We start from the raw sequence: 23783 nt of genomic DNA, 5'->3' as shown, positions 1-23783 counted from the left end.
AGTGGGAATGTTTGTAATAGGTCGGTAATTGTTTAGATCAGTGGGGTCTGCTGTTGGTTTTTTCAGTAGCGGAGTGACTTGCCCTACTTTGAGGGCGTTGGGGATGGATCCTTGTTGAAGAGAGCTATTGATAATCTTTGACCAGAGTGGGAGAAGCCAAGGAGAAAAGTCCTTTACAGCGTTAGCAGGAAGGGGGTCGGAGAGGTGATTGGAAGGTTTCAAGGTGTTGAGCAGTCTGCCGCAAGGGGGATATTTATGACTTAAGACACTCTAATGACTGCCGTATTTGTGGATCTGAAGGCAGCCTTCGATCTGGTGCCACAATGTAGGCTGTGGCGTGTTTTAAGTGAGATGGGGATGTCCCCTGAATTATTATCTTTGATCGTCCGCTTACATGAGGGTAACCATGCACGGGTTCAGTGGGGGGCCAGGGGTGAGGTTACCGAGCCATTTGCCGTGAACAGAGGAGTGCGCCAGGGTTGCGTGCTCACACCTACCCTGTTTTCATTCTTCGTAAACAGGGTGGCCGATTTCCTCTCGGCAGTCCCCTCTGACACCCCTATGCTGGCGGAAGAACATATACCTATCCTCATGTTCGCGGACGATACTCTGATCATCTCCAAAACTCCCAGCGGTCTGCAAAAAGCCCTAAGTAGGTTTGAGGACTTCTGCACCATTCGGGGCCTTGTAATTAACACGGAAAAGACAAAGTTCATGTCATTTAACGAGCATAGATCATTCCGGGGCAAGGTATACATGAATAATGCTCCTCTTGAAAAAGTCGAAGCCTTCACCTATCTGGGAGTTTAGTTACAGGCAGATATGGGGTGGTCTAACCAAATTAATGTGGCCTAACTAAAGCACAAACAGGCCGGGATTCTTGCAGCTAAATTTAAATCCTCTTTCTCTAAACCGATTAGCCCACTGATGGAGCTTTATGGTATGAAAGTCCTAAGCTCCACTCTGTATGGAGGAGAGCTCTGGGGGTTCACAAACCTATCCACCCTAATTGCAGCTGAAAACTCTTTTCTGCGAAAGGTCACCAGTGTCCCAAAAAGTACACCTATGTGCCCATTATTGCTAGATCTGGGAAGGAAAGCAGTAAAGGACTTGGCGAAACTTCGCCCCCTTTTATATTGGCGAAGATTGTGGTGCACGGTAGAACTCGCACATTATGCAAAGGGGCTCAAAGATGTAATGGATGCAGATTGTTTCCATAAGGTTAAATGGTTGAGAGAGATTAGGTCGTTGTTGGTGAATTTAGGCCTGAGAGAACTATGGGACGACCCCCACAAAGCTCCTTTTCCGTCAAAGAAGATTTTGAAGGAGATGTACTGGGATATGGTAATGGTAACAATATGTTCTAGTGGTTCAGTAAAGCATTTGTCAGGCCGGTTCCTAGAATTTAAGATAAGGCCTGCATTAGAACAGTTCTGGGACACCATTGAGAAACCCCTTGATAGGAAGTTGTACTTTCAGCTGAGGGTGGGTACCCTACCTGTTAGGACATTCACCAGCAAATGGACAGGGACTACTGAGAATGTATGTCCAAGGTGCCAAGATAGAGAAGAAACGGTCAGTCACCTGTTGCTTTTTTGCCCACTATATAAGAAACCTCGTGCTATGTGGGTCGTACCTATCTGCAAGGTATTAGGCTTTAGAAGGCATGAAGAGGCGTAGAGTCCTTACTACGGATCCAACGCCACCAATAGCAATTGCCAAGTTCTTAGGTTGGGCCTGGTCTATCAGATCTGGGGTGTTTTCCTAGGTCCATTAAATAGATTTTTAGTTTTAATGTTACCCTGTACTACAAGTTATGAATAGGAAGCATGAAATGCTTGGGGCTTAATTTGATTGTATGAAATTGTTTTTTAAAAATAGAATAATTTTTTTAGATTCACTTGATTCGGCAGTTTTTCAATGTTTAATATCTTCTTAAAATGTTTTTAGGTTCAGAATATTTATACATTTTAAACTGTATGTTGTAATGTATATGTTGTGCTTTTATGACACATTTGTCGAATAAAGCTATTTGAATTGACTGCCTTATTTCATGCCCGGCAAAAGCGTGTGGAAATCAGAGTCATTATTGTTTGCTCGAGACACGCACAAATGTCTTCAACCAGAGAATAGCTTTAATAAAGAAGGCTGCGCGTGCGAGATGGAGTACACATGCTGTATGTAGTACACGGCTGAGGGGTGAAGATAATTCTGGAATAGAGGAAGGGGCGGTGCTAATTCTGGTAGCGCGAAGGGACGTTGAATTCTGGAAGCCGGGAGGTGCGAAGTGGAATGCTCTTTTAACAAAAAACGACCAGTTTCTAAAAGGATATGGGTAAAGTTTAGAAAGGTGTGGAAAGAGTCAAGAGTGGATGGTTCAAATTCCAGAAAGAACAGGGCATATTACATACGGGATGGATCAGTTATTGAGAAATGCGCTTACCTGCTCATGTGGGACGCGCAGACTCCCTGGCCGGAGCGGGCGATGTTGGGGGAAGAGCAGGGATCGTGCGCAGCCATGCAGTTTGTGGGGGCGGTAGTAGCAGTGGGGGTGCAAGCTGTAACAAGCGCACGGCAGCAGAGGGGGGGGCCTGCGCGACTCCCTTGTGGGAGCGATAATTGCTACCATATGGCGCCGCTCGCTCCCAGGAGTGAATCGCCACACGTGCACGCGTTGCCATTGAAGGCAACGGAATGCGTGCACGTTTTTAGGTGAAAAGCCTTAGCCATTGCTAAAGGTCTTTTTGCCTATGCAGTGCATGTGTGGTGCATGTGTGGTGCGTAGGCGAGACGTAAACCGTTCTGGCTGACTGCGGGGTTGCAGGCGAACTACGGTGTCAAGAAGACCCGCAAACAGTACCTTACAGAGATGCAGGGAGAAGGGGCCCTTGAAGTCACTCGCGTTGCAGGTCGAGCTCCTTTCTGATGGGATCCGGAGCGCTGGTGCAAACAGGCATCGGATGCTGCGGGGTGAAGCGCAGTGGTGCGGCGTGCGGTGCCCCCAGGTCGCGGTGCTGGCAGCGGCTTGGTGGCGACCTTAGATGGCGTCAGTAAGACCAGGATCTTGGTGCGAGATGGAGGCGGTGCTCGTCACGGTGCTAGCAGGCCACAGTGCAAGCAGCGGCATTGTCGTTGCTGAAGCGCTGTAGTCTGCAAACGAATTAGAGTATATGGAGCCGGCAGGCTAAGGCCCCGGTGTGGTTGTGGGTGGTACATCATGTAACAAGAGAGGTGCACCCGAACCACGGTGCGGGCAGCGGCGTAGATTTCGGCGAAAAGTGGCAGCGTCAGGAAGGCCATGGCGTCGTCGTGTATGCGAGGCGGTGCAGAGTACGGGCCCACAGGTCACGGTGAGAGCAGCGGCTCTGTGATGTCGTCAATGAGACCAGGGTGGTGGCATGGCGGCGGTGCCCTCTGCGGTGCCAAAGCTTCGGCATGAAGCAAGGCAGTGCGGAGTGTGGTACCCACAGGTCGCGGTGCGAGCAGCGGCTGGGTGATGGTGTCAGCAGGCGTTATCGCTGAGACCAGGTTGGCGGTGCAGCATTGCAGTGGTGCCCTCTGTGGTGCCTTCAGGACATGGGTTTGGCAGGGTCGTAGACGTTGTAGGGTGGTAGCACGACATACACAGTCCCCCCAGTGCTGCGGGTCGAAGAACTTGAAGTTTTTGCTGTTCCTGAGACTTCGTGAACATGGGGGCAAGCTCTACCTCAAGCCCTTGGAGAGTCTCACCAATTTGGCTGCATAAAGTCCAGTCCAGGCCTTTCATTGCCCAAGACAGAACCAGCCACTGCAGGTCAGTCCAGCAAAGCACGCAGCAAAGCAGTCGTTCCCTTCAGCAGTTTCTACGGCTCTTCTTCTGTGCAGTCTTCCTGATCCAGATGAATTTTTAAGTTCAGGGGTCTGAGACCCAGTATTTGTACACAAAAATCCTTTGATCTGCCACGCAGAGTGTGTCTGTGTCCGGCCGGAACCAGTTAAGCCTTCTCTGGCGTTAATTCCTGGCAGGAGGTTGAGACGGCTTTCTCAGAGGCAGACAAGGCCCTTTGAGGTGCAAGGAAATCTCCTCCCTCTTCCCCCATCATAACCCAGGTCTATTAAGCCCTTTCCTGACCTACCTAAACTATCGGGAGCCACCCTGCTCCCTGGCCATCTGTCGTCCAAAAACCAGACAGGCAATCCACATTCCAGCAGAGGCACACAGGATGACTGAGCAAAATAATACCCACTTTCTGAAAGGGGCCTTTATGAACTCAGAATGTAAAGGGCACCCTAGCTAAAGGCTGCGTCTTTAGACGCGGAGTTCAGGCATACCAAACTTCCTTCATTCATACCTTTCTCGGGCTATGTACGTGGGTGGCACAATCCGTGCTGCAGGCCCATGAGTAGCAGTGGACTCAAGCCCCGGCACCCGCAGTGCCCGTTACTGGGGACTGACAAGTCACATCAACTCATAACACAATTTACTACAGGAGCACCAGTGTTTTACCACTGATCAGCAGTGCAAAAAGCACGCAGAAATGTTAAACCAGCAAAAACAGTAAAAACCGGGAGGTCAGAAAGCAAAAACTCGGGGGAAACACGCCAAAAGATGCCAAGTCTAACATGCAGGAATACGCTGTGTTTTTGGGTGGATTGGGACCTGGAAGTATACATCCTGGAGGTCTGGGGCTTTCATATGTTCTTGGTTGAGAAGGTGCAGTACATCCTGGAGTGTCACCATGTGGAAAGATTACTTTAGGAATTTTGTTTTGTTTTCGGAGGTCTAAAAAGAGGGGGCCGTTCTCCTTACTATGCGGATAAGGAAGAAGAGTGCAAAAATCAGAGTCCTCTGTGGTTTTGGAACTCCCTCTAACACCCTTCAGCATGGTTGATAGTTGAATTAAGAGTGGTTTTAGGTGGGGTGGTCCTTTTGGCAAGGTGTTTGGAAGAATTTCAGTGAACTCTAGGGTGCGTCCCCAGGTAATGACAGAGCACCCCCCAGTCAGATGTTATCTTGGACTACTGAGTGAGATAGTTTAAAATTCGTCCCCCAAGTTCGATTGGGGAACAGAGGGGGGCAGCCACACCATCTATAGGTTCCTTTCAGCTAAAGCCTCTGCAAAGAGAAGCAGAACTGCTCTGGCTGAGTTTGTCTGCTGCGGCTTGTGGCCATCTGGATTGCTGCTGCTGGTGAGAGTACTGTAGCCGGTACGGAGTGGTACTCAACTGATATTGTTGTCGATGGGGCAGGTAACCTCCCCAAAAAGAGGAAGCCCCTATGGCTCCTTGAAAAGGCTGCTTGTTAAAGTAAAGGTTTCCAAAGGACTTCGCTCTATCCTGGTCAGCCTTGAACTGAAGTTTCTGGTCAATGTTTCACAAACAGCTACTCATCATCATAAGGCATGTCCAGTATTTTGCTTTGGATTTCCAGGTGGCAATAGGTAGGTTTGAGCCATCCCTGATGGAGTATAGCAGGCCCTGCAAGCTGCCTGAATCCTGTAGAGCAGTGTTTCCCAAACTGTGGTCCGCGGACCCCTAGGGGTCCTTGACACATTCCCAGGGGGTCCGCAGGCTGCAGTTTTAAAAGTACTGCTAAATTCCTTGTATAATTAACTGTTTTTGAGCAACAATAAAAGTGTCAAGATAACGTCCATGATTAAGTACCTGCTGGACAGAGATGAGTTTTGTCCTGTGGCAGCTTTTATTTATCTAATGTAGCACAGAGGGTTGGTTAATATGCCTACTGCAAAGAACATGTACCATGCATTTTTTTTAAACAGTATTTTATGTGCATAGGCCAGTGGGTTACTGCTTTTGTCAGATTCTTTTGTTACAGTGCAGTTCATCAGTGACAGTCATAATCTAGTACAGTGACCTATAAACTGTCAAAGAGATACTTGCAAACTGCATGGTACAAGTTAGTAACTATTTTTTTTTCAGTCTTTAATTATCCTGATGCTGCTGAAAAGGTTTATTTGGTTGGAAATACATTGTTATTGGTCAAGTCAATGCTAACCTCTGTGCTATGTTCTGAATCCTGAGTTTGTGCTTCTCCAGACCAAGCACTCTTTAAAAATGCATGAGAGATGCAATGAAACAAATGAAATACACGTCACAGGGGGGGCTATGGAGAGATGAGAGGCACTGTTGGAGAGTGTTAATAAGGGACTCATTGAAGAACCCCAACACAGATTGTCGTATCTTGGTGCATAGTAAGGTCTTCATTTACTATTCTTTAAGCAAATACAATTAATATATAAAGATAAATGTGTTGTAGACTGCACCATTGTTTCCTAAATAATTTTTGGGGGAGAGCCTCTCAAAGCCCCCTTTGTAGTGGTCAGGCTCACTCACTGCACTTGGTGAGCACCGTATGGGGACTGGTCTGAAAACATGTGCCAGGACTGCTTTGGGTTTCCAGTCTGGCCCTGGCAAGAGCAGGAGCCTCGTACTGCAAAATAAAACCAATCATTTAAAGATATTATAAGAGAAGTGGAGGAGCGTGTTATTAGCCTCAACGACACGCTCCATCACTTCAGAAACACAGGGCTGCACCATATTTATAAGAATGTTGTACAGCCATGCGTTTGCTCCTGCGCTGGCGTTACACTTAGCAGTGTAGCACCAACGTAGGCACCCTTGCAAGGGTGTCTGCATACAGGGGAAGATTGTTTATGTACAGTAAGGTCCCCCTTCCTGCACAAACAATCTTGAAATGCTGTTTTGTCACTTCTATGTGTGATGCTTAATGCAGCACACAGGGATGCTACAAAATGTCATTTTTTTAAAATATTGTTTATGTGTAGGAAGGTTCACCTTCCTGAACATAATCAATCCGAGGCGTTTTGCTTTTACCATGTGTGCTGCACAAGACAGCACAGATAAAAAAAAGCAAGAACGAGGAGAAATAAAGCATTTCTCCTCGTTTTGCCTAGTTAAGACCTGGTTTTCCCTAGTCTTAATTTTGGCGCTGCCTATTCACGCTGATCTTGTAAATACGGGGTGTCGTCAAAATCAATGGGTGTTGCAGTCGAACGCCCACTGCCCACCCCTTTCACACTAAGCATTATGTAAAAGAGGCCCTTATTTAAAAGGCAGCGTTAAGCCACGTTGAGTGGCTTAACGCTGCCTTGTAAATACGGCGAAGCCCCTATTGCAGGGGGAACATCGCAAATAGTGATGTTTCTATGGCGATAGGGGCTTGTAAATATGCCACTAAAATCCCTAGTAATTCGAGAATTTTTTGTGTACACAGGTGATTTTATTTTTTTCAAATTACGATTTTAATGTTTGAAATTTAAATCCTACAAATTGCTTGGGGGTCCCCGGATTTCAGTGGTGACTCAATGGGGGTCCTCAGGAGTCAAAAGTTTGGGAACCACTGCTGTAGAGGATGTGTCAATGGCAGTATCTATGATCTGACTAGATTATTTCCCCCTCATGTAGGATCTTACCGGCTTCCAGTTTGGACTCTTCTGGTAAGACGCCTATGTATGTGGAAATATCGGACCTAAATTTGGCAGTGAAAGCGGTCTAAAACTGCAAGACATTTTGCCACTCTTACTGTTGTGACAGCTATAGAAGAGAATCTCTTTCCAATACTAACGAGCCTATGTCCTCCCCAGACCGGAGGAATGATGATTGGAGTGGACTGGTTCTTGGAGCAACGTTGGGTCACTTGGGATACCACAGAGTCCAGTTTAGTTTGGCCAGTTAAGCATTTTGGGGAATCATCTGGAGATTTATAATTTGTAATCAAGTTTGGGATGACTGCAGACACAGTAACTGGGTTTTTCATGGCCTTATTGCGAGAGGAAATCAATTCACGATAGCCCAAACGTAAGAGTTACTTACCTTCGGTAACAATATATCTGGTAGAGAAAGTCTTGGCGCAGATTACTGAACATAAAATATCTCCCCAGGCGTCAGACTGGATCCAGAAAATCATTTTTCCCCAGCAATACCTCTGCACGCCGGGAGGCAGCGTCGCCCGGCTCCGTCGGACGTCTTCTACGGATGTGACGTCAATGGAGCCATATAAGCCCCTCCCGGCGTGCTGACGTCAGTTTTCTATAGGAAACTTTTCCGCGCCACAACGCTGAGCCATGACAAAAACAGCAATAGCATAGGAACAGTGTGTGATAAAAGAAAACCAAAACCGTTGAAACAACGATAAGTAACATAACAATGAGTCAAATCATGTAGAATGATAAGCAATAGTAAATTGATAAGCACCCAGTATAATGAGGGAACTGAAGGGAGCCCACAGAGCACTTGCTGCAAGCAAGGGTATACATGCCATGCCGCACCCCATCTGGAAGGGGGCCTGGCTGCGGCACGAAAGATATGACAAGCCAGTCCCAGCCCCTCACCACAGTAGGTAGGCTAAAAAAAACATTACACTGAAGCGACAGGTTGCAAGACAAGTGACTAGGAGTGAAAGACCCGAAGAAAGTACACTACGACCACACTTCTGGGATCGAGCGACTATTACCAAAGAGTACCCAACCAACCGATTGCAATGGAGGAAGGAGGCACAGGCGTGGGTGATGGGAGGGAATGAAAAACATAAGAACTCCATGCATGAAGAACACAAGTGGAGCAACTTGAGAAGGCAGTGAAAAGCAGAACGGGACCCGCTTAAAAAGTCATGGACGGGCTTAGGTGGGTGTGGCGAGAACTCCAGAAGAGAGCTTGACTTCCGCTCCTATATGCACCGGCAATCCCTTTGCGATGCAACCCTATGATGCCCTGTTTGGCAGTGAGTGGAGGTGATATCTCCATACGTGGAGCTCCCTTGCGTACATTTGCTGACTTATACCCGAATGGCACGTTCCAGGACCCCCAATCGGGCGGCGACGATGCGCCCATGACTTTCAATGATCTATTTACCTACCATAAGCTGAAAACGTCCTGCAAGGCGTTCTGGGGTCAGTTTCCTGAAGAGCCTCCACAATTGCAAGCGCTCCAAAACGTGCTTGCTAGAGCATCCCCCAAAAAACTAGTATCTAGATTGTATAACAGTATGCAGGAACAAGCCCCTATTATGGTGCCGACATCCATGCAAGCGTGGAATGCGGAACTGGAAGAGCCTCTGACAGAAGACCAGTGGTCCTTTTGCTGCAGACAACAAACTGAACTGTCGCCCAACTATAAACTCCGACAAATTAATTTCAAATTTTTACACAGGTTTTACCGCACACTAGTGTCGTTGCACCGCATGGGACTGAAAGATGACACAAACTGTTGGAAGTGTGGTGCCGAGAAGGCTTCTTTCTTACATGTCGCCTGGAGCTGCCCAATGCTTGCTGAGTATTGGTCCGCCATTTTTTCTGCAATTAATCAGATTCTCCTTAGAACAGATGACCCTTCCCCAACCCTTGGGCTGTTGGGATATGTAATTGATACTGGACCTAATAAAATCGAAAACTTCATGCCTTATTGCTTCTATACGCTAGACGCCAGGTGGCTATACATTGGGGTCGTAGGGCATTGCCTAAATTTGATGCTTGGTTGACAGATGTGACGTACGGCCATACACAGTTCGATTACTATTGGGAACTCATGCCCTCTGCTTCCCGACCCAAAGATATTTGGGAACCATTTACACAGTGGACAAGTGCTAGAGCGAACACCCCCAACTCCGAGCAGTCTCCCTCTGGGACGATAGACGGTGTTGCTGGATGATAAGATGTGGTCTTTGTGATTTTGGCTGAATGGGGTAACCCTGCTTGATGTTTATTGTATCGGAATGCATGACTAAGATTTCTCAGTGTTGATCTTGTTTCCGAAAATTACGTGCACTTCTGCTTGTGAATGTCTCTACCTATGCCTAGACATGCGATTGTATGTCCCCCTCAGTCGCTGTATTGGATTAACACCACATGCCCGGATATAGTGACAATGTTGACTACAAATACTGGATATGTAATGATTGCAAGCGTAGATTTATCTCCTTTTTACTTGAAGCACTGAGTTTTGTTCACCTGTTCAATGGGGAACGAGGAGGGGGAAAAACAGGAAAAAGTATACATCCTATAAGCCCTCCATTACAGTGTAAACTTCTGAGTATGTATGTTTTTATAGCAGCTCTGATTGAATATGCCACTGTAATGTAATAACTATGCAACTTTGAGAAAACGCAAAAAAAAAAAAAGACATGGACGGAGTGGAGAGCCAAAGGCCTCAAAAGCCGACCAACAGCCCCTGCACCAAGGAAGGTGTGAGAACACGCCATCAACCAAACACTAAGTCAGAGGGGAGGCCGAAGGGCCCCACGCATAACACCCTACCCCAGAGTGAGGTGCGAGAGCACACCTCCGGAAGACCAAGGCCACCAGAAAGTGGTGCTAGAAAACACCACCTGAAAAGGCCTTCGCAGAGCGGGGAGGATGGGCAGGCGTTAAAGAATCTGCTGCAAGACTGTGTCTCTACCAGATATATCATTACAGAAGGTATGTAACTCTTCCATCTGATAAGGAACATCTAGCTGCAGATTCCTTAACTTAGAATAGATACCAAAGCCATACCCTATAGGAGGAGGGTCTGCTAGACAACTACCAAGTTCCAAGAGAACAGATTGGTCAAAAAATGGACGAAACATGGTGGGAACCGCAATGCCTGGGCAGCTGACATGAGACCTAGAGACCTCCGTAAAGAACCAGAACAAGGGACGTCAAAGACACCACAATCCTGCGATGGACTGGGTAAGACCTGTGTTGTGAAGATACAATTGAAAGGTCAGTGCCAAAGTAAAAAACAACGGAGTGACCCCTACAAAAAGGAGCCTTGCACAAGGCCCTCTGATCTATGAGGAGGAAGGCCCAAAGGGACCAAACAACGTGACAACATTAGAACCTACCGACGGAAAAAAGAGCAGTGAGCAGTGGATGGCAAAGGAAACAGGGGACAGTAGGAAGACTGTCCGGCCAAGAACTGGAGCAGCAATAGGAGGCCCGTGTGGGTATGAAAAAACACATTAAATGTGTAACCCCCTAGGACATTAGACAACAGTGGCGGGCCGAACCCAGAGTATAGGGGCAACCAAGATAGAAGTGGTACCATCAAGCAAAAGCTCAGTAGGTAGGCATGCAGCCAATCGTTCCAAAAGGGACCACTGTGCGGGGATAACTGGCAAAGCCAGGAAAACATAGAAGACTTCAATCCAAAAAAGAAAGGTAACAAGAAGTCCCAACACTAGGGCAGAAGAAGCCTAGTGTGGAGCACCCATGTGGTGTGTGGCACCTACGTCATACACACAGGTGACAGGAATATTTCCACATATACGTGAAGTGACGAAACCCTAAACAGGGGATCCATTTAATAAATTACACTGTACTGATGAGCGGAATAACAGTCACAGTACACAGAACAGCACCCCGTGGGGGATAAATCTGACCTCCTGTGAAGCAGGGTAGGACAGAGACCACGATACTGGCAGTAAAGGATCGACAAAGCTGTGAAAAAATGCACTCACAGTAATGCCACTGAAAGAAGCAACCCTGGCAGAAAAGGTTTGAGACCAGTTATTAGAGAGCAGCTGATGTGCGAACCATTATCAGTGCCGCAAATGAGAAGAAAAAAACCAGATACGGTGGCAAAAAGTTACACCAGAGCCACTCAGTAAAGATGTAAGAATTTCAACAGGAAAGATGTGAGGCACAACCCTAATACGGCAAGTATTCACAGAATATAGAGGGACCTGCCCCCCCCCAGGGGCGCATGTCCATTTGGTAGACAGGCAAGACTGCCACAGCAATGCCGTAAGAACACGCCCATAAAATACAGGCGTGACAAACCCCTTTTGAAAAAGCGGGGAAGGGTGCCCCTACGGAGGCAGGAAGGAACCAGGGACGAACCGTAGACCACCAAAGGTACACCCTGAGAGAAACCAACCCTATGTATCTCACCAGAGGAAACATCCTATAACAGTAGGACTAGACAAATTGCAGCAAAATGGTCTGGTAAGGAAGTGTAGCAATATAACTGCCATGAAAAACCCCACCTAGGGTAAGGCACAACCCTACAAAAGAAGGGTTCCTCTTGAGCAAGTTTGTACACAGAGGTTCAAAAGAAAGGTAAACAGAGCTAAACTAGCTGTAGCAGAACATGAAAATAACATAGAACATGAAAATAACTAGGCTGAACAGACAACCCAGAACATCTGTAACCCACAAGGGGTAACGCAAAAGAAAGGGACGGTACCGCCACAAATCAAGAATCTTCCATGAGGATTAAGATCTGGGAAGACAACCAGACAAGAGGCGCCTGCCTGCCGAATCAGCATGGGCGTCAAAAAGAGTGACCCCATCAAAAGGTAGATCCCGAAGTTGCTCTTGAACATGCTCTGGGAAGACGACATCGCGCAACCACACATGGAGGCGCATGATCGATCGGGCCATAGCCCTACCCACGGAGTCTGTGGTGTCCATGGCAGTCCTAATCGAAAAATGTGCCATATCATGGCCATCAAGGATTATGCAGGCCAGATTGGCACGAGTGCTCTCCGCCAAGGAGGGGAGGAGCAGCTCTACAGCATCCCATTGGGCAAAAGTAGCCCGAGCAAACTCACACACAGAGTTGAGGGACCAGAGTGCGGAGCTTGTGGATGCGAATACATCGCGGCCACATGGCTCTAACCACCGAGACTCCCAAATGGAAAGGATGTATTGAACCTAATCAGTAGAGAGCTGCCTGAAGCACGAGACCTCCAGCCCCAGGATGGAGGGTCAAACAGGCGGTGTAATTGGGATCTGGCCGATAGCTATGTGCCACAGAGCGCTACACAGGGTCCCCAGAAGAGGGCCTGATCCATGTCCCAAGTAGGATGTCAAATAACTTTGCAAACTGCAACAGTGGCTCCACATTCCCCGCACCTTGGTGGAGAAGATCCAGCAAGGGTTCGGGAGGTCTAGACATGGAGGGCAGCTGCATCCTCAAAAGGTAAGCAGCCCTACAAACATCCCTGATTAATGTGCCACTTGCCTCAGTGGCCCCGCGAGGCGTTGACAGGAAATAGTCAGTAGGTGAGGGACGCGAGCTAAGCCAGACACTTAACAGAGACTCAGCAAAAGGATGAGCGGCCTAAGGCCCCACTTGTGCTTGCTCCGGAGAGAGTTGAAATGACCGAGGGGGTGGGGAATCCAAAGTGAGTCCTTCTTCCACCAATAAAGCCGGAGATGGCACCGACATCGAGCGGCACCGAAGAGACATCTAGCTAGCGTCGATGAGCTCAGAAAGGGCCTCGACCGGCGGAGTGAAGCAAGCGTCTGCAACCTCGGAAAAGGCCTCAGCCACCTGAGTCAAACCAGCGTTGGCTACCTCCGAAAAGGTCGATCCAGCACCGACCTCCAAAAATGCCTACACTGTCCGGAGTCAGACCGGCAGTGACAACATCTTCCGAGGTGGAAACCTGCGAAGAGAACCGCCTTCCAGCGACTCCGCAGGGAGCCCCAGGAGGCTCTGCGGCAGCACTGTGGTAAGGCGAGACGTCGTGGGATGGCACTCTGGCCCGTGTCACGGCGACTCCGGAGTCAGAGTCAAGGCACTCGCTCAGAGCAGAGGGTAAATCCGCTGGCGGAGACCCGACCGGAGTCCCTACCCCCCTCGTGGGGCCCGAAGGCACGCTTTCAAAGTCAGAAAAGACTGCAGGGCCCTGCAGTAGTCCTCCACCTGAGGCAGAGGCGTCCCAGCACCCGGAAACAGGGGGTACATGGGGTCCAACTCCTGAGAGCCTGAGTCAGGTAAAGACCGGGATCCAACGTGTCAACGCAAAGCGGACGACCTCCGCAACTTCCGTTTGTGCTTACTGGAGGAAGGTGAATGATTGCGCTGGTCCCGGGACCTGCCCTGAACAGGAACGTCGTCCTGCGCGTACTTGTGCTGCGTGGACAGCTAGGGTGGAGAAGGAGACCTGCGTCGCGTGGGGTCCGTACAGGACATCCAAGCAGACACCAATTTCATACGGCGTTCCTGCAGGGATTTTGGCCGCAGCTGTCGGCAAGCGTTGCACTTCACGGAGTCATGGTGCTCCCCCAAGCACCACATACAGATTTGGTGTGGGTCAGTTGCTGACATTTGGCGGGAGCAGGCCTGGCACGGCTTGAAGCCCGCAAAGGGCATCGACACACTGTTGCACAACGCCAAGAGGGCATCGAAAAGGCCTGTAGATAAAACAGGCCAGAGGTATCACTTTTCCGGATCCGCTTTAGGACGCAGAAAAGAAGAAAACTGACGTCAGCATGCCGGGAGAGGCGTATATGGCTCCATTGACGTCACTTAGTAGACGTCAGGACGGAGCCGGGCGACGCCACCTCCCGGGATGCAGAGGTATTGCTGAGGAAAAAAGATTTTAAGTTAAGGAATCTGCGGCTAGATGTCTCCATCAGATAGATTTTTTGGTGGGCTCTAAAGTGGTACAGGAAAGAATCTGATTGTTTCATCAGTTGAGGCAGTTCAAATCTCTTTGCAGCCTGTTCCATCAATTTGTGGAAACCACTGGTGTCTTCAGGTGGTGAATCCACTGGTGCTGGAGGAATTGAGGTGAGAATGAGGTAATCATCCCATTCATTGAGAGCTGAGGTGTCGTCCCTTAATTCTCCCTCTTCTCTTAGTCTGTTTGTGTGTAATCAGCAGAGGAAACTGCCAGGGTAGAAGGCAGTGTGGGCTGTGGAGTGGTTTGGAACTGTTGTAATGATGGTGGTGATGTGCACATGAGGCGGCATGCAGGTCAAGGTGTCTGGAGTTGGTGCAGAGGTGGTAGATTCAGGAAATCGATGCTAGTAATAGTGTAGCATATTTTGAAAGTTTCTCACTAGAGAAAGGCATCTGGATAGAAGGCTCCTGTTGGTCTTGTTCACCATAGGAAGGATGTTCCTGTTGGTACTGTTCAGAATGCTCTCCAACTGAGTAGTAATCCTTATAGTACTGACCATTGTCCTAGTAATCTTACTGGCACTTCACCTGAAGCTTAGAAGGGCTGTGGGACACTCTAAAGGGGCCTTCCTCATCTGATTTGTCATTCAAGAGATACATCAGTGGGTAGTGCAGTAACTTACTTGGTGATGTGTGGACTGGCAGAATTGTCTTCTGCAGGTTTCTCTTTAGTGAAGATTAAAGACAGTGGGTGACATGCAGCTTATCGTCGACTGACTGTTCTCTCTTCGACAATGCCTTCAGAGACTGCTCAGTCGACAATCCTCCCATCGACAGCTATGTAGACGGTGTCGTCTTTGACTGTGCTTGTCGACAGGAACATCTTAAGTGTCAGTTGTTATGTAGAGTCTTAACTCTTCTTTGGAAATACTGACTTTGGCTGGACGTCAGGCAACGGCTTGAATATCCTTGTTGTAATGATAGTGGACGAAAGCAGTGAAGAGGCTATCATGATCGGCAAAGTAGTTGTAGTGAACATTGACATGGCGATCGTCGTAAACGTTGACACTACCGCCGAGGTGGTCGTGGACGATGTAGTAGACGAGAAGACTGAATTGAAGTCTGAAGAGGACAATGATGCAATCGTCGTCAAGAGAGGCTTAAACGATTTTAGGAGGAACTTCTTTAAAGGAAGGTGTAGTAGGCTCTGAGTGAGCCTTTTCTGAGGAACCATTGTGCTTTAAGTAGAAGGTTGTGCCTCCAAGTTCCCAGAATGTTCCTTAGATGACGTAGAAGGAGTCTGATGTGTTTTTTTTCTATGTGTGTCTTTTCTTAGGTGAGAGTTTTAGAAGACAAAAGGGCACTCCTTTGTTTTTAGTTTTTTTAAGCCATGAGTTACAGGATCTTAAAAATCCTGTCTTGGTAGACATGCTGGTCTACAATTCTGAGGAAACTTCCTCTCAAGGATTGAGAAAAAAGGTAGGAAGTGGAGCAGAGCTCAAGGAGACTCCTATCAAACAACGCAAGGTAGAAAATCTGAGGGGTTGAGCTTCTCTTAGGAGTGTTCTAGAGGTTGCGATCACCTGATTGGTTAAAGATTACAGTTTTGTATTTTTTCAAAAAGGACAGATAGGCTATATAACAACGGTACATTGTCATTACAGCCTATTGTGATTTTACACATTGCTATATAATAGTACTGAGAATGAGTCAAGCATGCAAAACTATTAAAGATGGAGAATCTGCTTTTCCACCACACTATTGAACCCCATGTAAGGGCATGTCCATGATAAAAAAATTGACATCCCCAGAAACCAGAGTGGCATGCATCTAAGCTTGGTGCACGTCAACACTGGTGCATTCGCCCAGGCAACAGAATCAAGGCCAGACTGAAATCTAAGGTAGAAGAACTTTACATGCTATGCCCCAAACTGCCAGTGGCGGATTTTAATTCAAGCATTCCATCCATCACCTTGTTATTGCTCTTGGACCGTTTGTGGCACATGCAGCCTAGTTAGAGCCCTAATAGTTTTTTTTGGAGGGGGGGGGATGTGGAGAAAATGGGTGGCTTGAGAGGCATTTATACTCTGATAATAAGGGGGCTTGGGGAAATTCACAGAGTGAGGAATCAAAGTTAAAAGTATCAATACAAAGGCTTGATCAGACACCTGAGGTATTAGGTTGCTAAATCTAGGTTAAGACAAGCGAAAATTTAAAGAAAATGAATTTGAAGTTGTTTACGCTGGTGTCAGAAGGATTCTGTAATTAACGATGTGCATTAAAAAAACAAAGGTAATCTAGCCTCTTTAGAGAATGTTTCCTGTGCTTTTAACTCAATGGCTGACATTTCAGTCTCTTGCAATGATAATGGTATTTTAAAGTGACAAAGACTAGGGCATAATCGAAGACGTTTAACATTGCAGTGCCATTTTAATGTCACCCTAGGACTGGCTCAACAGGGAATGATTACATTGTGACTAGGAAAGATCCAATGCTAGAGAGCTGTTCATCTTTGTGCTTTGTATAAGGTCAAACATGCTTATTAGGAAGTATGCTGCTGTCCGATCTATCCTAGCTGGGCATTCACATGTATATAGAAGAGGCGGTTCAACTGCAGCCACAAATATTGAAATAATTCAAGATCACTAGCCATACCTTAGTAAACCAGATCTGTTAGCATAGCTATTCAGCTAGCTAGGATCTGGTCTCCACAAAATTTATAGAGGGCTACTTTCATGAGGTTGGGAAGGATTGCGTTGGAGCCAGTCTTTCATCGCTTGAAGGTTCTTAGTGGGCAAACACTAGCAGATTATTAGGATCAATGTCTAGCAGGTAAAAGAGTAAACCATATACTTCAGAAGTAGAAAAAGAAATATCGAGTGAATAGTAAAATGATTGCAGTGGCATACCTTTGTTAAGTACACATTCACGGTATCTTTGTTTGAGTAACTATAAACTGTAAAACAATATTTGGATCATGAAAGCAACTTACCTGTAGGAAGCTAATGGCCATTAAAATTAGGCTATAAGAACTAATTCCACCAATAAAAACTTCATTCAAATCCCTTTCAAGGAGAAACTGTTTTAACACTAAAATCAAAAAAGGCAGCAAGGTGTATTTCTAAAAGACAAAAGAAACAGACATTTAAGTTTATCATCATTTCAGCACATTAACATTCAAACTACCATGCAAAGATGATTTCAAAGTACTTCATGCACATTTACCTTTACAGCTATAGGATTAGCGGAGTCATCCAGTTAATGACTCATCACAAAACAAAGATATCAAACAAAGACAAACTCAAAAATGCCTATCACTGGTCGAGAGCCAGTACCAAGTAAAGAAGAAATGCGTTACTTAACTGTAACTGCAGTTATCCAGTATTGGTGTCTTTCATAGATTCACATGCCTGAATCATTCCCCGTCGTTGGGATGGGAGTCCCCGGTACATAAATAAAGTAATGTCCTATAGACATAGAGAATAGTAGGCCTAAAGGCCTCGCATTAGTAACATCCATGTCCTTTTGTAAAAAGGCCTAAACTCTAGAAAAGAGCCAATCAGCTGTCACCTCCCTCTAGAACCCTCCTGGCAGGAGCCTCAGTCCCTCAGATTTTCATACGCACTAAGCTAAGTAGGAGAGTTACTGAGAGAATTAGGTGAGTCCTTCCAGGGGAGGCGGGTGGGTTGCATGTGAATCTATGAAAGACACCAATACTGGATAACTGCAGTTACAGGTAAGTAACGCATTTCTTATCCAGTATTATGGGTGTCTTTCATAGATTCACATGCCTGAATCAGAGTAGCAAGCAATGCAGAGAGCACATTTCGGATGGTACAGTATATACAAGTCATTAGATAATAACATATCAAGCGACTAGTAACAGCCAATAGACGCCAACAACAAGTATCAGTAAAGAAATGTGCATACAAGAGAAGGATGGAGGGATGAAAGAAGGCTCACCTCAGTGAAATAGATGGCGTAGTACTGCTTGTCCCACCGCTGCATCTTTCATAAGCTCCGTGTCCAGGCAGTAATGCCAAGTGAAGGTATGCGGCGACTTCCATGTTGCCGCTCTGCAAATGTCAATGACCGGCACCCCTACAAAGAGTGCCATAGAAGGGGACATGGCTCTCGTGGAGTGGGCTCGCACCTTAGAGCGTAGTGGCTGTCCTGCTTGTTCATGACAGAAAGAGATGGCTGCAGAAATCCAGCGTGAGATGCTCTGTTTAGTAAGTGGGAGACCCCTCCTAGGTCTGCTGTAAGCTACAAGAAGCTGATTTGACTTCCTGAACGCTTTCGTTTTGTCGATGTAAAATTTTAAGCAGCGCTTGAGATCCAAGGAATGCAATGATCTCTCTGCTGCTGTACTGGGATTTGGGAAGAAGGAACGCAAAACCACAGGCTAATTAAGGTGGAAATCCGACAGAACATTTGGGATAAACTTCAGATTGGTCCTCTGGATCACCCTGTCATTTTTAAATTGCAGAAAAGGATCCTGAATTGAAAATGCCTGCAGTTCACTTACCCTCCTTGCAGAGGTGAGCGCAAGAAGGAGCGCTGTCTTTCAAGAGATGCATTTCAAGTCAGCTCTGTGCACTAGCTCGAATGGATGCTTCATGAGCTGATTGAACTAAATTCAGATGCCAGGTAGGTGGCAACATCCTTACTGGAGGTAAAGACCTGTATAATCCCTTCAAAAATTGTTTGATCAACCTGTTTGACCAGAGGGATGGACCCGCTGAAGTTCTTATAACGGGATATTACAGCCAAGTGGACTTGAATGGAAGAGTGGGCTAGGCCCGACTTTGCCAGATGTAACAGGGAAGGTAAAACTTGTTCCGGTGAGGAAGAGAAAGGGTGTATCCCTTGATCTGTACACCAAACACAAAACCTCTTCCATTTCAAGGAATACGTTTGGTAGTGCTATCCGCTCGTGCTCTGGCTAGGATGTCTCTACAGTCCTGCGGAATATTCAAATTTTGAAACTCTCGGAACTCAAAAGCCAGGCGGCTAACTTGAGAGATTTCAGATCTGGATGTTGAACTTGCTGGTTGTTCATTGTGAGCAGAGACAGACACTGCTTCAAACGGATCGGCGGTTTCAGGGATAGACGGTGGAGTTCTGTGAACCAATGTTGTCTTGGCCAAGTTGGAGCTATTAGAATGAGAGTACAAGGGTCCATCTTCATTTCCCTGAGGACTCTGGGAAGCATCGGGAATGGCGGAAAGGCGTACGCAAAGACGTTGCACCATGCGATGGAAAAGGCATTCCCTAGAGACCCTGACTGGGGATGCCAACTTGCGAGGTGTGGGCATTTGGCATTGATCCTTGTAGCGAAGAGATTGATCTGTGGCATGCCCCATCTGGAGAAGATTTGTTTGAGGATCTTCTGATCTAGCTCCCACTCGTGAGATGTTTTCTGCCTGCCAACGTGTCAGCAAGTACATTGTCCATGCCTGGGACATATTCCGCCCCTAGGGCTACATTGTTCGTTATTAGCCAGTTCCAGATTTTCTGCGACTCGCGAGAGTGTGTCAGCGAGTGCGTCCCTCCCTGCTTGTTGAGGTAGTGCATCGTCGTAGTGTTGTCTGTCCTGACGAGTACCAGGGAGTTTTTGATCCTTGGCAGGAAAGACTGCAGGGCCAGGAAGACCGCTCTCAGCTCGAGCAGATTGATATAGCGTTTTTTCTCTGCAGCTGACCATTTTCCGCTTATCTGCAGCTCCTGTAGGAAGGCTCCCTAACCTTCTAAGAAGGCGTCTGTTGCGATGACATGAGAAACTGCTGGAAGCAGGAATGTCAATCCTTGAGACATGTTTCGTGAGGACATCCACCATCGCAGAGCTTTGACCATCTGAGAAGTCACCTTTATGCGGTCGTCGAATGACCCTGTGCATTGGACCCACTGCCTCGAGAGTGCCTCCGGGAGAGGACGCATCCGTAGACAGCAGTGAGGGATCAAAAGGATGCACGATGACATCATCCCCAAAAGGGATTTGAAGCGGCGGACAGTCAACACTCTTTTCGAGGCTACTCCAGACGCTAGTGCTAGGAGTTTGTTTTTCCTCTGCTGAGATGGGAACGCTTTTGCAGAACGTGTGTCCAAGGTTGCACCCAGGAAGTTGATGGTTTGAGAAGGTCGTAGGGTTGATGTCTCCTGGTTGAGCGTGAGACCCAGGCAATTGAAGAGACTTCGAGAGGCGTTGGAAGACCTGGACGAGTCTTTGAAGGATGGTGCCTTGATCAGCCAGTCGTCCAGATATGGAAAGACTTGATGACGGCGCTGTCGGAGATATGCCGCCACTGGGGAAAGACATTTCGTGAAGATGCAGGGCGCAGACTTGAGTCCAAAGGGCAGGGCGCAGAACTGGAAATGCCTGCCCGCTACTGCAAATCTCAAGTACTTTTTGTGATTCTTGTGAATTGGTATATGTAAGTAAACTACCTGTAAGTCTAGTGACGCCATGAAATCTCCCTCTTCCAGAAGATGCAAGACCTCCTGGATCGTTACCATGCGAAACGACTGCTTCTTCAGGAATTTGTTGAGGGCCCTGAGGTCTAGGGTTGGCCTCTATTTTCTTTCTTTTTTCTGGATCAAAAAGAAACTGGAATAAAATCCTTTTCCCCTTTGGGATGGTGGTACCTTCTCTATTGCTCCTTTCTGCAGCATAACAGATTTCTCGTAGAAGAGCAGCCGTAGGTTTTTGTGATGCATTGGGCAAGGCGGAGTTTGTGGAGGGGTGCGTATGAATTCCATAGAATGGCAGAATTGTATTAATTGAAGGACCCAACGGTCCGTAGTAATTATATTCCAATTTTGCAGAAAATTGGTAATTTTTCCTCCAATTTTTAATAAGTGAGATGAGGTCTGGACTGGCTGAATAAACAAGTCATTGTCTGCGTCCGTTGTTTCTCCTTTGTCCTTTACCCCGAAAGGACGACTTTCCATACGAAGATTGTTGGCCTTGTTGCTGCTGGCGTTGCTGGAACTGTGGTCTACTCTGGTTGGAAGAGTAAGTGGACCTGTATTGAAAACCTCCTCTGTAGGAAGATTGACCTCTTCCTCTGTTTCCCCGAAAGGACTGATTTTTATATTGGAGTGTGCCCAAGGCTCTTGCAGTGTGTGTCCTTTTTTATATTTTGTAGAGCCTCGTCAATTTTGGGGTCAAATAATAGTTGGCCGTCATATGGCATATCCAAAATCTTTGTCTGCACCTCAGGACGGAATGAGGTTGCTTTTAGCCATCCTTGGCGCCTCAAAACCGCTGCTCCAGCCAGTTGGCGGAATCCTGTCATAGCGACATCCATTGCACAGTCTATCATCTCCGATGCTGATGTTTCACCCTCCAGTAGTATTTTCTTTACATCCTCTTTGGACGCGTCTGGTAATTCGGACAGGTATGGGGCTATATCTGCCCACAATTGTCTATTATAACGCCCAAGAAGCGCTAGGGCATTTGCTGCCTTGACGGACATTGCAGACATTGAGGAAAAACGTTTCCTAATGTTGTCCAACTTTCTTCCGTCTTTATCAGGCGGAGCCGATAAAGGAGATGAAGGATTTCTGAAACTTTTTTGGGCCGCCTGTGTCACCACCAAATCCGGTTTAGGATGACCTGTCAGACAGGCCGGTGCCGTATTTGGCGCTTTGTACTTTTTGTCCAATCGAGGGATCACTGGCGAAACAGAGGCGGGATTCTGCATAACCTGAACCCCCTGTGTCGAAAGATAATCAATAATAGGAATTGACCTAGTTGACTTTTTGAGAGGTTCCTTGAAATCGTACAGGAAACAGTCCTGTTCCTGGGAATCCATAGTAATTTGGAAGCGCTTAGCGGCCCTTTCCACCACATTATGTAAACCGGTGGAGAATCGGAGGTTGCGGGCACTGGAGATGCTGGCGAAGGTATGACGTAGTCCTCCCAGTCCTCATGGACAGATTGATCGTCCTGCAGTTCACCTTCTTCTTGTTGGTCTTCTTGCTGTTCCTACTCTTCTTCTTCATCAGAAGATTGAGGACATGGCAAATCCACCCGTTCCTTTTGAATGGTTAAGGGCGGGGGTCGCAGTCTTGGAGATGGAGCTGCCATGGAAGTTGGAGGAGCCGGAGATTCTGGGAACCTCTGCTTGTAATCTTGGATGAGGTATCGCAGATCTGTAACTAGGGATGCTGGAAGACAGACCATAGGTGTAGGTGGTGGATGAACTACCTCTTCCTGAGCATCACTCCTCATCTGAGCTCTGGCATTTGACATTTAGTTCTGAGGGGCTAGTTGCCAACTGGAACATATCCCCGTCATCAGAATCCTTATCTTGAAGGAGATGTGCTGGTGGCAACAATTGCACACAGCTAGGAGAAGTTAACTCCGGCGTCAGCGTCATTCTCGTGATCTTTAGACTCACAGATCTCGTGATCTTTAGACTTTTTTACAGAAGCTGTTTGGAAGCCAGAATCAATCACCGTCGACGGGATCGTCGACGGAGTAGTGTCGACAGTTGCCATAGCCGGTGAAGCGGTCATCGACGGTATAGATGTTCCTGCCGTCGGCGGTGCCTTAGTCGGCGGTGCCTTAGTCGGCGGTGTCGACGGTGATTATCTCGCCGTCGACTAGGCTATCGTCGACAGGATCTTAGGCGTCAACGATGATCTCTTGATTACTATTGTAGATGATAAAGCCTTACCCGCCGTCGACGATGGGGTCGTCGATGATAATGATGACAATGCAGTCGAGACTGTCGTCGTCGACGTAGACACATAAGCAGGAGACACTGCTTTCTTCGTCGCTGAAGAGGTCGTCGACATTGTCATCGTCGACGGTGAAGGCTTCTTGAAGGTGTGAACCTCTTTCTCAGAAGCTGTTTTTGATATAGCCTCTGAAGACTTTTTTGATGTATGTATATATTATGCATTTATCCTTTAATACAGACTTCGATTAATTTAATTTTGGTGTGTTCTTTGTTTTTTGACTCCTGGTTGTCTTTTCTTTCCTTTTCAATTATTACTGAAAGGTTTTAGTATGGTTTTTGATTGGTTAATATTCAGTAAATCAAGAATCAATCCGGTCCCCAACAGAACAAACATTCTCCAAATTCCTATACACCCAGGTTCTGAGGGGCACTGGGCCACCCCATTATACCAAATGCACCGCTGTTGGTGGGCAAATCAACGCTCCACAACTGAAGTCATCTGAAGATAAGTTGCAGTGCCTATGGAGATCTTGACTATGTTGGACATTTTTCCTTGTGTTGGAGCCATTGTAAAAGGAGGAATTTACTCAGATCTGCAGGCACATATAGGCTAAAATCAGCAATCACTACTATATGGTAAGAGTTTCCATGGTCTTATTGTATGTGGCAAAATGGACGTGGTAACTGGTAAAGTACCTGTATTAGAGTGTTCCTTAGTGCTATATGTTATATAGCACAATT

The 23783-nt window shown here is 47.1% G+C and overlaps 1 protein-coding gene across 1 annotated transcript in view; it reads right to left on the bottom strand.

Annotated features, from left to right (window-relative positions):
- Positions 1–23783, bottom strand: part of TENT4A (terminal nucleotidyltransferase 4A) — a 606146-nt gene that overhangs the window by 276610 nt on the left and 305753 nt on the right. The window contains exon 6 of the mRNA XM_078687633.1: positions 17345–17473. Within this exon, the coding sequence (XP_078543759.1) occupies positions 17345–17473 (129 nt within the window). The remainder of the gene's footprint in view (positions 1–17344; positions 17474–23783) is intronic.

This window comes from Lissotriton helveticus, chromosome 4_1, assembly GCF_964261635.1.
Source record: "Lissotriton helveticus chromosome 4_1, aLisHel1.1, whole genome shotgun sequence".
Classification (NCBI taxonomy): domain Eukaryota; kingdom Metazoa; phylum Chordata; class Amphibia; order Caudata; family Salamandridae; genus Lissotriton; species Lissotriton helveticus.
Note: the sequence above shows the minus strand (reverse complement) of the source record. Positions and strands in the feature narration are given on the sequence as shown.